This window comes from Cibotium barometz, chromosome 2, assembly GCF_041138505.1.
Source record: "Cibotium barometz isolate CiBa-2024 chromosome 2, ASM4113850v1, whole genome shotgun sequence".
In the NCBI taxonomy this organism is placed as follows: domain Eukaryota; kingdom Viridiplantae; phylum Streptophyta; class Polypodiopsida; order Cyatheales; family Cibotiaceae; genus Cibotium; species Cibotium barometz.
The window spans coordinates 43211019-43223970 of record NC_141047.1 but is presented as its reverse complement, the minus strand read 5'-3'; the positions used below and the strand labels follow the sequence as shown (position 1 = coordinate 43223970).

General features: G+C 40.5%; 1 protein-coding gene across 1 annotated transcript in view; it reads right to left on the bottom strand.

Moving 5' to 3' along the window:
* Nucleotides 1-7735, bottom strand: part of LOC147641102 (uncharacterized) — a 29099-nt gene extending 21364 nt beyond the window's left edge. Inside the window, exons 1-4 of the mRNA XM_086818119.1 lie at nucleotides 6630-7735; nucleotides 6235-6280; nucleotides 5813-5946; nucleotides 3041-3184 (exon numbers count right to left, since the gene is read on the bottom strand). Coding sequence (XP_086674245.1) covers nucleotides 3041-3184; nucleotides 5813-5946; nucleotides 6235-6280; nucleotides 6630-7097 — 792 coding nt within the window. The 5' untranslated portion in view covers nucleotides 7098-7735. The remainder of the gene's footprint in view (nucleotides 1-3040; nucleotides 3185-5812; nucleotides 5947-6234; nucleotides 6281-6629) is intronic.
* Between the last annotated feature and the right edge of the window lie 5217 nt (nucleotides 7736-12952).

Here is a 12952-nt window from a genome sequence, read left to right as displayed (position 1 = left end):
CATGCTATTTTTGTATGGATGCTAGATATTTCTTATTTTATATACATATATATACATACATACATACATACATACATACATACATACATATGTATGTATGTATGTATGTATGTATGTATGTAGTAAAAAATGTGAACGTACTTAAAGTACTTATCTTGATGCGTACTTCACGTACTCGTACCGTACACGTACCATACCGCACCGTACCTAGAGTACTCAACCACTATGCATGTGCCACTATATCAGTGTGTGTGAATGGGTCAAAAGATAAGGCTCTAAGCCTACAAAAGCATTGTACTTGGTGAAGGATACACATCAATCAAAAACATTCACTGCGCACATCCTCACACCAGCTAGAGATTGAGACTGGCAGATTCAGAGGAGTACCAGTTGAGGCCAGGATTTGTCAGCTGTGGTAGATGGAGCCATAGACAGAGTTACATTACATGTCACTGTCCAGTATATTATGAGATACGAGGCCGTTTTCACTGCCTGTTTAGAGAGGGTTTCGGACCACTTTCTAGAGTCATGAGATACCAGGATCAAAAATGCCTCAAATTACACTTGCTGGAGCTTCGTAGACATAGAGAGGGTCTCTTGAGAGGGAGGGGATCGGAGAGGGAGAGAGAGGCAGATTACAAACTTCTTTCGACCAGAGATTGCGGAGTCAGGCCAACAGGTATTGCAGCTAGCCCCAGAGTATAGCCGCACTAGAGGTGCACTGATTGATTGGGCTATAGAGCTGGGGCGGTCCAGGTGCCCCAAGATGAGAGGCCCATCTCGACACCGGCGGAGACTACAACAGAGGATCAGGACCATACTAGCACGGCATGGGAGACGTCCAATCAGAGTCCTCACCATGGAGGACATTGAGGATATCCGCCATCGACCGATGAGAGACATCTTTGGATAGTGATGTGTATGATGCTTACCTTTGTTGCTGGAGTTTTCCTCCCAGATGTTATCCATTAGGAGCTCCTAGTACCGTACTTATCCTCATAGTTATTTCAGTTTCAGTTAGTTGTTTAGTTGTTTTTAGCTTTTCTTACACAGACATTGTATCAGATCCACCAATTGTTGTAACCTTTTTGGTCTCATAGGTCATTTTGGCCTTCTGAAGACGTTAATATATCATTTCATTTCATTTCATTTCTCTCTTGATCTTCGCATCTCTCTCTTGCCATAGTTCCATTCCGTACTCATACTCATCCATTCCGTACTTTCAATACATACTGTACCAGTACCATGCTTTTCGTACCATTAAGTGCATGTGGTAAGAGTTCTATTTGAGTCCACCTCTCCTCAGAGTTTATTACCAAGCACTAAATGCATGTGGTAGATCTTCTTGACCCCACATCTCCTTAGTGTTTGTAGCAAAACATGAAGTGCAAGTGGTAGAGTTGACTTGAGTCCCAATTCAAACAAAGATGCACATGGTAGAGATGTCTGGGTTGGACCCCTTTCAGTTTGAGATCATTTGTTTAGAAACCGGGAGGGATGTCACCATTTGGTCCTGACACCTTGCTAGAAAACCAGGTGAACTAGTACAAACTAAATGAAAGGAAGATTATCCAATGTATTTTGTTTGCATGGCATTCCTGCATGCCTGGAACTATTTTTGTGAGACATGTTTTAGTACCTGCAATATCTGTATATTCAGTTTACCGGAAAAGGACGCCCTCCCAAGAACCGTGCACGCCAATATGTATTCTGACCTTGCTTGTGGACTGTAAACATATGGTAAGTGTGACTCTAAACCCTTCATTTAATTGTATAAGAGTTATTGCTTATTTTTATGTTTTGCAGGTTCACACTTCATTAAAGAGTGGGTCAACAATTCATGAATAAGTTGGGCATTTTATTAATTCCCACCCGGGATCCTTTACACATGCGCCTTTTTTCCTATTGAAGTGTGGTGAGGTGTGTGGCCTTAGGTGAGGTAACCCACTCGGCACCACCTTCCACATGAGAAGCCTCACGACTATTTCCCTCCCCAATACTGATGTAGTTTCCATAAAGCAAAACCATTGTTGCTGTAGTTGAACACACACTTGCTGCTTATACTTGGTTGCTCTTCTCAAAAAACCCTAATTTTAGGGAAACCCTATGATGCGAAAACCCTAATTTTCAGAAACAATAAGTTGCAGAAACCCTAATTTTGCAAAACCCTAAATTGCAAAATTGGATGCGTTATTTGCTGACAAAGAAGAGAAAGAGTTGTGCGAGATTATTGGTTGAGCCCTTTTGCTCTTGGCTAGTCACTTGGTTCCCAATAAGAGGTGGTGCAAGCACGTGAAGGACGGCATCGACACTTGAAAGTGAAGGACGGCATCGACACTTGAAGACCTATGTGGACACTCATATTCCACATCCGTGTTCTTCATTATGTCGATCTTCTACTTCTCAACTAGGCACATGTTTGACTACATATGGATGACTGTAGAGAGTAGCAACGACTAGCAAGGTACTGGGGATTGGGGAATGAGGGGCTGCTCCTTGGAGTTGGTGTATTTGACAAACAAAGCTTTGAATTTCAAGTTTGGCATCAAGCACACCCATGTTTGGTATTTGTATTCATTGCATATTTTGTCATTGGAAATCTGGTATTTTGATGTCTGCGAAGCTTATACTCCTTGTTAATACAATATCATGGAGGAGGCATGGGAGGGGGGGGGGGGGGGGGGAGGGTCGAGGTCAAGGTTGGGCCTTTCCAGCCCCAATGCAAGTGTCATTTAAATTTTAGCATCCCTATCTTGTGTTGTGTTGTGCCATTTCATTATTGTTTAATTGTAAGTGTATGTCAAGATTGTGCTCAACCCCATCTAGGGGAATTTCATTCTCCCCCATTCTCATGATGTCCATCTGCTATTCCATGACTATTTTGGTGACTCCCTACAACATCTCTCCAAAAGAAAACGAAGAAAGTGGATCCAAAGCAAATAGTTCCTTGCAATGTAAAATTGTTCACACTCAACATCATTAAACTTGTCATGCTCTATAATAACATGTAGGTAACTTGTTTGTCAGCATAGAAACATACTAGGCAAAGTATGTAATAAGGACCAAGAATCCACCAAGGTGCTTCAACAGGTGGCCGACTTCTCTCTCGCTCCCATACAGCCTCATTACTGAGTGTCAATTTCTTCAAAGTTTTTTGTAGCTCGTCCAGTTCTTCCTCCATCACCTGGTAATTTGAAACAATAGTCATTAAGTTTACTCTCTGATGAATACTCTCTACATTAAAAGTTCATGCAACAAAATACATAATTAGAATGCCTTAATTAGACATCTTCTCCTACGCAAGTAATTTTGGTATTGTAGCTAAGACTATTTTGAGGCTCTGAAGATAGGTGCAAACTTTCTTTTTTGTTTTTGTGAGAGCTCCGGGAAAACCATAGGGCAGCCCACTCACAGTTTTTAGTGAATGGTTTGTACACACTCTGCAATGGGTCGCCATAGGAAGAGAATTCTTCCAAAAGAGACTTCCCAAGTGTCACATTGCAGGGAACCCCCCATTACCAACCTCAGTAACACACTAGTACTACCCCCTAGATGAACACCATGAGAATGCATGTTCTTGCAAATGATCAAGCCTACAAGACCTCCAGATAATAAGTTGGAACGTAACCATCAGCACGCTCTAGAGATTATAGGTATGAAATCAGAGATTGAAGCCAGAGCAGCAGCGACACAAAGCCACACAAACTCAATGTGCAAGTAGGACTGCTACAAGACAGGAGGATCGGTGATCCCCAGGAGTTCATAGCGATCCTCCATCACCCTTCAGCACTTCATAGGCACCCTCACAGTTCACCGCCCAACTCAAGCATCTGCCAGAGATGACCGTGTTCCATAAGTATGACCGTGAACTTGATCCTTCAACTCCGCACTCTTGGTTACACCAATTTGAAGCATACTTTCAAAGTTTAGAAAAGGACAAGATCCTGACTGGTGAAGAATGCACATGGTGACAAGACTGGTTGTGTATCAATGAGACAAATTTGAGGCTGAACACAAACATCGTTTACACCACATTGCTTCGAGCCTGCAGTAAATTTCACAATTTGTACTCCATTTCACCACCAAGGTCACTCAATAAGCCTTATAGTTGTGAAAAACAGACACACAAAAAAGGTGCTTTCCTATTTGAATTAGACCACCCTCTCCAACAGAACATTGGCAATCTCTGCCTGCAACCTTTTGCAAACACAGTTGAGTTGGCCCAAAACATGGAAAGGACATATAAGACCCAGAAATCCACAAACCACCCAAAACACAGAGCATAACCCACCTCGGTCTAAGTGTAACAGGATGCAAGCCTGGGGACACTCCAAAACCAAATCACAAGCACGAGGTGCTTCTAAGCCTACAAATAACAGACCCAAGTTAACTCCATGCTATTTAACGTCTAGTGACAAACTCTAGCCCCACACCTTCCACTGCCACATTCCTCACTCAAGCACCTCCAATTCCAAGCCCCTATGTTGGAATTGGGAGACAGAAGACAAGCAGCCCAGCAAGTTATTCAAATGTTATGGCTATATAGAAAGACCTTGTTGTCATCCTCTTTGACAGTTGCAGGAGAGAATAACACAGAGCAAGCCGCTCGACACGCCCACTATGAGATAACCCCAGTAGAGACACACACATAGAGGGCCTTGGCACAGTGACAAGTACCAAGATCAGGTACGAAGCCCACAATGGCAAGCTCATAATCCAAGCATGGAGTTTGTGTGCAACTTGATAGTCACCTAATTATTGGGCACAAATGTGATTTTAGATGAAGTGGTTTCGCAAATACAAACCCATCCCAGACAAGGGCAAGCATATGTATTCAAACACTGAGCTAGTATAAACCTAGATAACAATCAAGAGGGAAGCGGCCTTCACCATTTTCCTCTGAATTTTCACATTCAAGCCAAGTGGGTAGCCAAGTGGGAAGGTAAACAGGATTTAGTGTGCTATGATTTACGTCCACCAGACTAAAACCCATGCTAGCACTTTATAAAGATACAAAGCCCTGTTTATCAAATTTTAGGAGTTGTTCCTTTGGACAATGCCCCACCCCGACTCCCACCTTCTCATCTAGAGTATCAGACTTCTCAGCAAATTTCCATACCACCTCCGTCAATCTACTAAAAACATAAGCCCAAGCATATTCTCCAAAGTCTAATTCACCCCTTCCATCTCATCATCCAATTAAAGACTGTCCTTTGAACTCATATTCAACCAATACTTTTCCTACCATAAGTGCCTCTAAGCTTCTAGTCAAGATCACTAACAATACTTGGCATATGTGCTGTATAATGACAAATATTACTACGAGCTCCAAGGAGTTCGCTGTAGAAATACATATAACTTGTCTTTCACCTTGATGAAGATATCCAAAGAAAGCCAACCACTAAGCTTAAGTATGGTTGGATACTCAGAAAGGGTTTTTAAGAGGCGTATTTAAAGATAGTCATACAGCCAATGGGTTGTAGCCCAGCTGGTAGGGTGCTCGACTTGGACTGGGGATTCCCAAATTCGAACCCCTCAATAGCGCTCCCCCACAGCACCTGGTAATCACCATCTTGGATGGGCTTCTACACTGTCTTTGGGCAGGCAAATTGTACTACTGAAGGATCTACTACTCGTGGGGAAAAAAAAAGAGAGAACCATACACACTTAAGGATTAATAGAGTGCATTTTCACCAACAAAATGGGACACTAAAAGGCAACCTTGATGAACTTGGCCTGTGTAAAAAGACTAAAGAGCAGTACTGAAACTTCCACACGGTCTCCATAAATGAATAGATCTGTAGCCCCTTACCTGCTTCTCTGGCTTCAGTTCTGGAAGACCATCATATAATTGCAGTAGTTTGTCAAAATACCTCAGAAAGAGAACAATACCGCGGCCTAAATATACAGACACTATCCCCAGAGGGCCTCCTTCGACCTTGTTTACTGCAACAATAACACCAACTTATATTACCAAAGGCCATCCTGACTTAATGGGAATGATTCAAAAATTCCAGAAATCATATCCATGCACAGCACAAAGTAGTACATCAATCATCACCAGTCCTACTAAAACCGCTGCCTCTGAAATACGAGGAAGAGGACTAGAATATGAAGAAAGCAGCCTGAAGTAGAAGGAAAAGATATGAAAGTACAAGCAAGCACATAGCATGGATGATGGGGCTATATAAGCAACAAAAATGCTCATCAGCAGAAACAAGGCAGAACTCTTACTGTTTATCTTCTCTAGTTCTCCAAATAAATAACTTCGTCGCAAGGCCTGCATCCACACGCCCGAACAACTCGTAATATTGCCATGATGGAAATGTACATTGTGCAATTATAGAAAGCTTAACCTTCTAACTCTGCATTTATGTTTTCAAAAGTATTTAAGATAACAGCAGCTGTAATAGCATAGAAATTACTGATTCTAATTATTTTTAAAAATTAAAAAATTCAATTTGCAATATGAATTGCAGGTAAGAAAGCTGATATAAAGAAATGCATGTAAAAGATAAATATTATGCATGCCCATTGCAAATGGATTACAGATCACTGATTTATGCAATTCGTTTGCAAAAAGGCCTTCGAAGGGCTTCCTCATTGCATCGTTGAAAAACCAAACATACCCGCCATTCCCGGCCAAAATTCTCAAACGCAAGCTTGAGGACACCTCCCGGGACAGTAGGGCCTTTCCTAAGAAATTTCGCTTGGAAGCCATAGTCAAAGGCAATCCCTTTCGGGAAAACTCGGCTCTCTTCTATCTTTGAAGATGATGCATTGTTACCTGCATGGTGCTCCCCCTGCTGCAATTCCGTGATGTTTGCCTCCTCCACCACCAGGAGATTGCTACCATTTGATGGCAACTTTCCATCAAGATCATTGTCAGAAAGCTTTCCAGCACTTCTTGCAACACAAAAAGAAACCCGTTTTCTACCATAACCTGTCAGCTGCTGCAGTCTGAAGAAACCTGCCTTTGAATGGTGTATACAGTGGGGTTTGAGCCGTCTTACTGGCTTTCTGTCTGGCAAGGTACAACTTTCTGATGACAACAGAGAGTTTTGAGAAAGGTATAGCTTGGTGGTTGCAGTGGCCATGTTTGCCCTCCTCTTTTTCAACAGAAAAGTAAACTTAGGGTTTGTCCTCCTCTTACAACGGGAAAGGAAAGGGCTAGAGCTTTGTAGCAGGAAAGCAAGGTTAGGGTTCGTCAACAATAAGCAAGCTGTAGAGTGTATCCTTTCTCTTGTACAAGAATTAGGATTTACTCTGCACAGGGATACAAAACCCTAACCTTGTCAAAATTTGTTTTGATGTGCCTGATTCAAACAGTATGTGTTCCCCTGATTCGAAACTGCAACAGCATGTGGTTCTCTCTAGATTCCACTCTAATGCAGAGTGCAAGGTTAAACCAATAATCTGCTGCTGTGATAGAGGCCAAACTCGAAGAAATCTGCGATACCTGAACCTGAAGGACTTGGTTGAACTTGTACCAGACGACAGGGTTGACCGCTCCGATGAAAGAAACTGCTAGAGTGATCCAGAAAGGACTGCTTGACGAAGCTGTGGTGGTGGCTCTGCATACACAAATTTATATGCATTATCTTTGCATTTCTTGAAAACATTTGCCAAATGATCATGTGGCCGGTGGCTCCTGTCTTCTAGAGCTTTTTTCCCCACCTCTTATTTTTCGCAACCCATGTTTGAAAATTTGGCTGCTGACACGTGTCTAAAACACAAGATGCTGTCACACCCTGTGTTTTAACGTAGCCTCATAGGGATGAAAATTTGGGCAATAAAAAGGATTTCCTTTTATTCATAATTCAAGCTTACCCTCCTAATCTTTCAAGGAGGGGTTTAGCAGTGGCTAAATCCTTTCGAGAAACTATTTCGACACAGTTCTACCAAAGAAATTTGACGAGATGTTCACTTAAATAAATTTATTGGCAGCCTTTTGGTACGAAATCAATATATTGCCAAAAGAATAGGTAACCATACAGAAGTATAGACCCAAGTTCAAAACCAGGTGACAACCATAGAGGTAAACCCAAAAAGAAATGATACCAGTCACAAAGCAACAGAACCCCACCGATTACATCTGTTAACCAAAATGACTGCCCAATAATGAAGGTGTGGTTTAGAAGTACCCATCCTTTCCACCTTGACTGACATTCTGGCCCTTGCCCACCCCAAATAGCCTTGGTGATGTATACTTATTAATTCCGTCTTTCGTAACTTCTAGAGGGAAGGGCTACTTGCTAAAATATCATTGGGCAAAAGGAAAGAAAATGAGCATCTTCCCATGTCTTTATATAATGGCACGTGAGCCTTCTTTCTTTTCACAAAACTTGGGACATCTAACCCTTCCTCCTTTGCAAAAAGAGTCTCAACCGAAGTCACCACCTTTGGCAACATTTTGATCCATCACATTTTATATTTTGTATTTGGTATAGGTTTGTCTCCTTGGGCATATTTAGTTTGTGAACATGTTTCAAGAATAAGAGATGAGGTGTGTGTGTGTGTGTGTGCGCGCGCGCGCGGAATGTGCGACTTTATCAAAATATACTTTATGGTAGTAATAAATGGCTCCTTTCCTTGAAAATTTTCATATCTTTTCAATGGAAGGGATGCTTGCTAAAAATATCATTGGGTAAAAAGAAAGAAGTTCCAACAAAGTTTCTTATGGATTTAGAATCAAGATCAAAAGGGTGATGAGATTCGAGTGGAGAGAAGAAGAATAAGAAAAGTTATGTTTAAATAAGATACTAGTGTGCTTTTTCTAAAGGGAAAACCATTTTAAATAAAAACCAAATCCTTTCTTCCCCTATTAAAACCGATTTCTTCTTTGTGAGAAGTTAGTCACCAAAGCATGAGGCAGGTGGTCAAAAAATGAGAAGCAAAAAGGTAGTTTTTACCAAAGGTGAATTTCGCTAGGAAAGACAAAGAATGTTATTATAAGCTCCAAGAGTTCACGATAGAAATATGAATAGCTTGTCTTTCACCTTCATTAAATTTCCTAAAATAAAAAATATTAAGAAGTTGTAGGTTGCATGTTCATGTATACACATTCTTATCCTAGATTGCACTCCTATATGCACATTTTCTACACACTCCCTTATTGGCTAGTTAAATCAGCCCAAAAAGCCCAAGGTGATGCTAGATAAGGGTGTGATCTTGTGAGAGTTTTGTAGGGTATATACACAGGTGAGTGAGCCACCATTTTTAAGGCTGTTGTGTGTGTGTGTGTGTGTGTGTGCATGTGTGTAGGGAAAGCTTGACTTGTGGTGCATGGTCTCATCAGTTCAAGACCACTATTACCTAGGGTTGTAAACTAGGTTATGAAGATGCCTTAGCTCCTATCAATTCAAGTGTCCTAGCCCTCAATGAGAAATAAAGCGGGCTATGTCCCAAGATGAGCGCATGTCAAGTTTGATAGGGGTCCTTCCTCGAGCCATACAACGAGCATATGCAATATTGTGTCATGCAAAAGAAAGTATGCTAACATCAAACAATCGAACCCTTAGGACCTTATTCACTCCCAAGATGTGATGAGTTGGACTAATTTAGAAACATTATGCAATTTACTTTATACGAGTGTTATACCAACTATTTGCCTTTTTTTCGTGGCTTTGAAGTTGCTTGATGTGATGCATAATTTGGATGTGAAAAACCATATTGCCTATCTCACTTATCATTCTTAAATGTGAAAACATATGGGGAAGGTAGCAAAAGGCCCAAGGCACATGCCAAACACAATGAACAAGTGTAAGCCGCTTAAAAATTGAATTACTACCACAACATATTTACAACTTGCACAAAAGATCTATAATATCAAACTCAATTTAAAATTGCATCCATATATGATTTATTTTCTTGCTTACTCAAACGATTCATTTAAATTAATAACACAATTCACTGAAAACAAAGATGACTAGCAATGAAGCATATTAACATGTACAATGAAAGCATAATTTTGAGCCAACAGAAGGTCTTACCTTTGTAAGACCTTCTGTTGGCTCCTCCTCATTTTCATCAATAAAAGTGCTTATCCAAATGGGGGAATGACACGTGCCCTTATCATTATAGTTTTAAGGGGAGACTTGTGCCTCCCCACCATATCTTGTTTGTCTTTTGCTCACTCACATACACGTGCACAAAAGAAGCATTGGCACAAAAATGATTCGCTTCATCAACAATTGATATCGGGTTAATATGTTGATGTGTATCTGTAATAACATTACTTCTATGAACATTTTTTGGAAAGAAACCAAACCCACAAACTGTATACAGAGCTTCATCAACACTTGATATTGGTTAACATGTTGATGTGCAAGGATTTTGTGAATGGCTTTTTCTATAACCAACAATCGGAGTACTCTCAAAATTATAATAGGTGCACTTCTAATAGAATCCTCACAAGTACTCTTAACCAGTAGCATCCTCACAAGTACTCTTAAAATTCTAATAGCTGAACTTTTAATAGAATCCTCACAACAAGTACTCTTAAAATTCTAATAGGTGCACTTTTAATAGAATCCTTACAAGTACTCTTAAAATTGTAAATAGGTGCACTTCTAGTAGCATCCTCACAAGTACTCTTCTTAAAATTCTAATAGGTGCACGTCTAATAGAATCCTCACAAGTACTCTTAAAATTCTAATAGGTGCACGTCTAATAGCATCCTCACAATTACTCTTAAGATTCTAATAGGGGCCCTTCTGATAGCATCCTCACAAGTACTCTTATAATTCTAATAGGTGCACCTCTAATAGCATCCTCGTTTTCATGTTGATAGCATCCTCTTAAAATTCTAATAGGTGCACTTCTAATAGCATCCTTGTTTTCATGTTAATGAGCAATCGAAATCAAATTTTCTTTACTATAGTCCTATGTTGTTGCATAAAGTCATTTATCTTTTTTTAAATAGCATCATTGAGAATAGCTTGTCGTTAGTGATATGCACATTTTGGTTCACATCAATCCCCTATTGTTTCAAAAAGTCACTTTTTTATCTTTGTAGGAATGAATCATTGATGCTCAAGCCAATATCAATGCCACCCCTTCTAGCATGTCATCCTTGTTTCTTTAAAGCAATAGTGATTAACGAAGAGATGTGTGATTTCGAAATGTTATGTGATTCCAAAGCCTTATTTCTTCAATATGTGATTTTATTGACGAGCCATGTTGTGCCTTAAAAATAAACACGTTAACGTGTTCTCAAATCTTTTCATCATCCTTGTATTATATGTACAACCACATGCAAGGATTCTAGTTTTGGATTTTATACTCAACTTTTATTTATTTTTTAATATTTGGATTGGTAGCTTAGATCTATAATATTTTTTAATTTATATTTTCTTTGAGATTTCCTAAAATGTATTAGTTTAATTTCTTCACTCATCTTGAATAATTTCCTTTTCACTTTTGAACATCAAAGTAGTAATTATGGCTAATAGGGGCCTACAACAACGAGCGAAAAAAGAAAACGGATTAATTAGTGAAAGAGATGTTTTTTTTTTCCCAAGGTGTTTGTAAGGTTCTAGCATTGGTTTAGAAGAGTATCAAACGTCACTTGTAGTTTTTTTCCTACACTTCACTTCACATTACATACATACGCCTACGCCTTTACCTCCAGACACCTACTTTGCTCCTGGGCATATGGCCTATGATTAGGACCTTCACGATCTCTCTCTCTCTCTCTCTCTCTTCATCTGCAAGTGTGTAGCCCATTTTAAAGTTCGAAGCATGTATACGGCATGTGCTCATGATCTTCATGCTCTCTCAGGACCTACAAGCATGTAGGTTGTTGGTTGCCTTTGTATTCAATCTTTGGTCTTCATGCTGTGCAACTTCTTCCTTATTATCTCTATTGCTACCTGCCGCCGTACGCTAGGCTTCTTCCCCTTTTCTCAGACCTTTACACTGGCAGATCTTTTTCGTATTCCGTATATTAATCTTTGCTCTTGAACTCTTTTCAAAAAGAGAGTAGCTTGAATTAATACATCATTAGGACCATGGAGACTAGGATCTCCATAACCGATGAGCTTGTTGGTTCGCTTTTCTCATGCATTAGTTTGTCCTCTTCTCAAAGCTTCGATGGCTATTCAAGCCAAGAAAATTTGCGAAGAAAAGGAGAGCTTTGAAGAGGATGAGGAAAGGATCCATACATATTTTTTTCATGAGGTCTTATTTCATTCCTAGTCGCACACGGGAATTTCACTTGGCTACACACACACACACACACACACACACACACACACACACACCCGAGTACCACAAGGAGGTACTACCCTTCCAAATATTGGCCTCTTCTCAGGACCTGTTCCGTCTCCATACATTTTTTTTCACGAGGTCTTATTCCATTCCTAGTCGCACATGGGAATTTCACTCGGCTACACACACACACACACACCCACACCCGAGTACCACAAGGAGGTACCACCCTTCCAAATATTGGCCACTTTATAGGCAGTGGACAAGCTACGGGATGAACCCCACAAGTTAGTCGCTCAGTCGATTGGAGTGAACACCCTGCACAGCTTTGGTAGAATTGGGCGTCGCAAGTTGAGTCACGAGCTTTGATGTCCATGGCAACCATCTACCCTAATCCAGAGCATGAGCTTGAAGGGCAAGTATTGCACATTGTTGTCATCCAGGATCGCTGAAGAGGAAGGTGGAAGTAAGCACCATGATGATCGGACGATGAGGGTCTAAAGTGTGCGAATAGATGCGTACGTGCCCACCTGCATGATGTCCCCAAAAGGATTTGGACCCAAGACCTCTCGTCGAAAGCCCAAAGTCTTATCCACTAGGCTATCGCCTTAGGGATGTCTCTGCACGAATTTTCTACTTCATTTAAAAAAAATCCATGTGAAAACGAAATCGTTAAGCTCCTCAAATCAAAGATCAAAGAAGTTGTAGAATTTAGTAGCCATTAGTCATTAGTAGTAGCTAT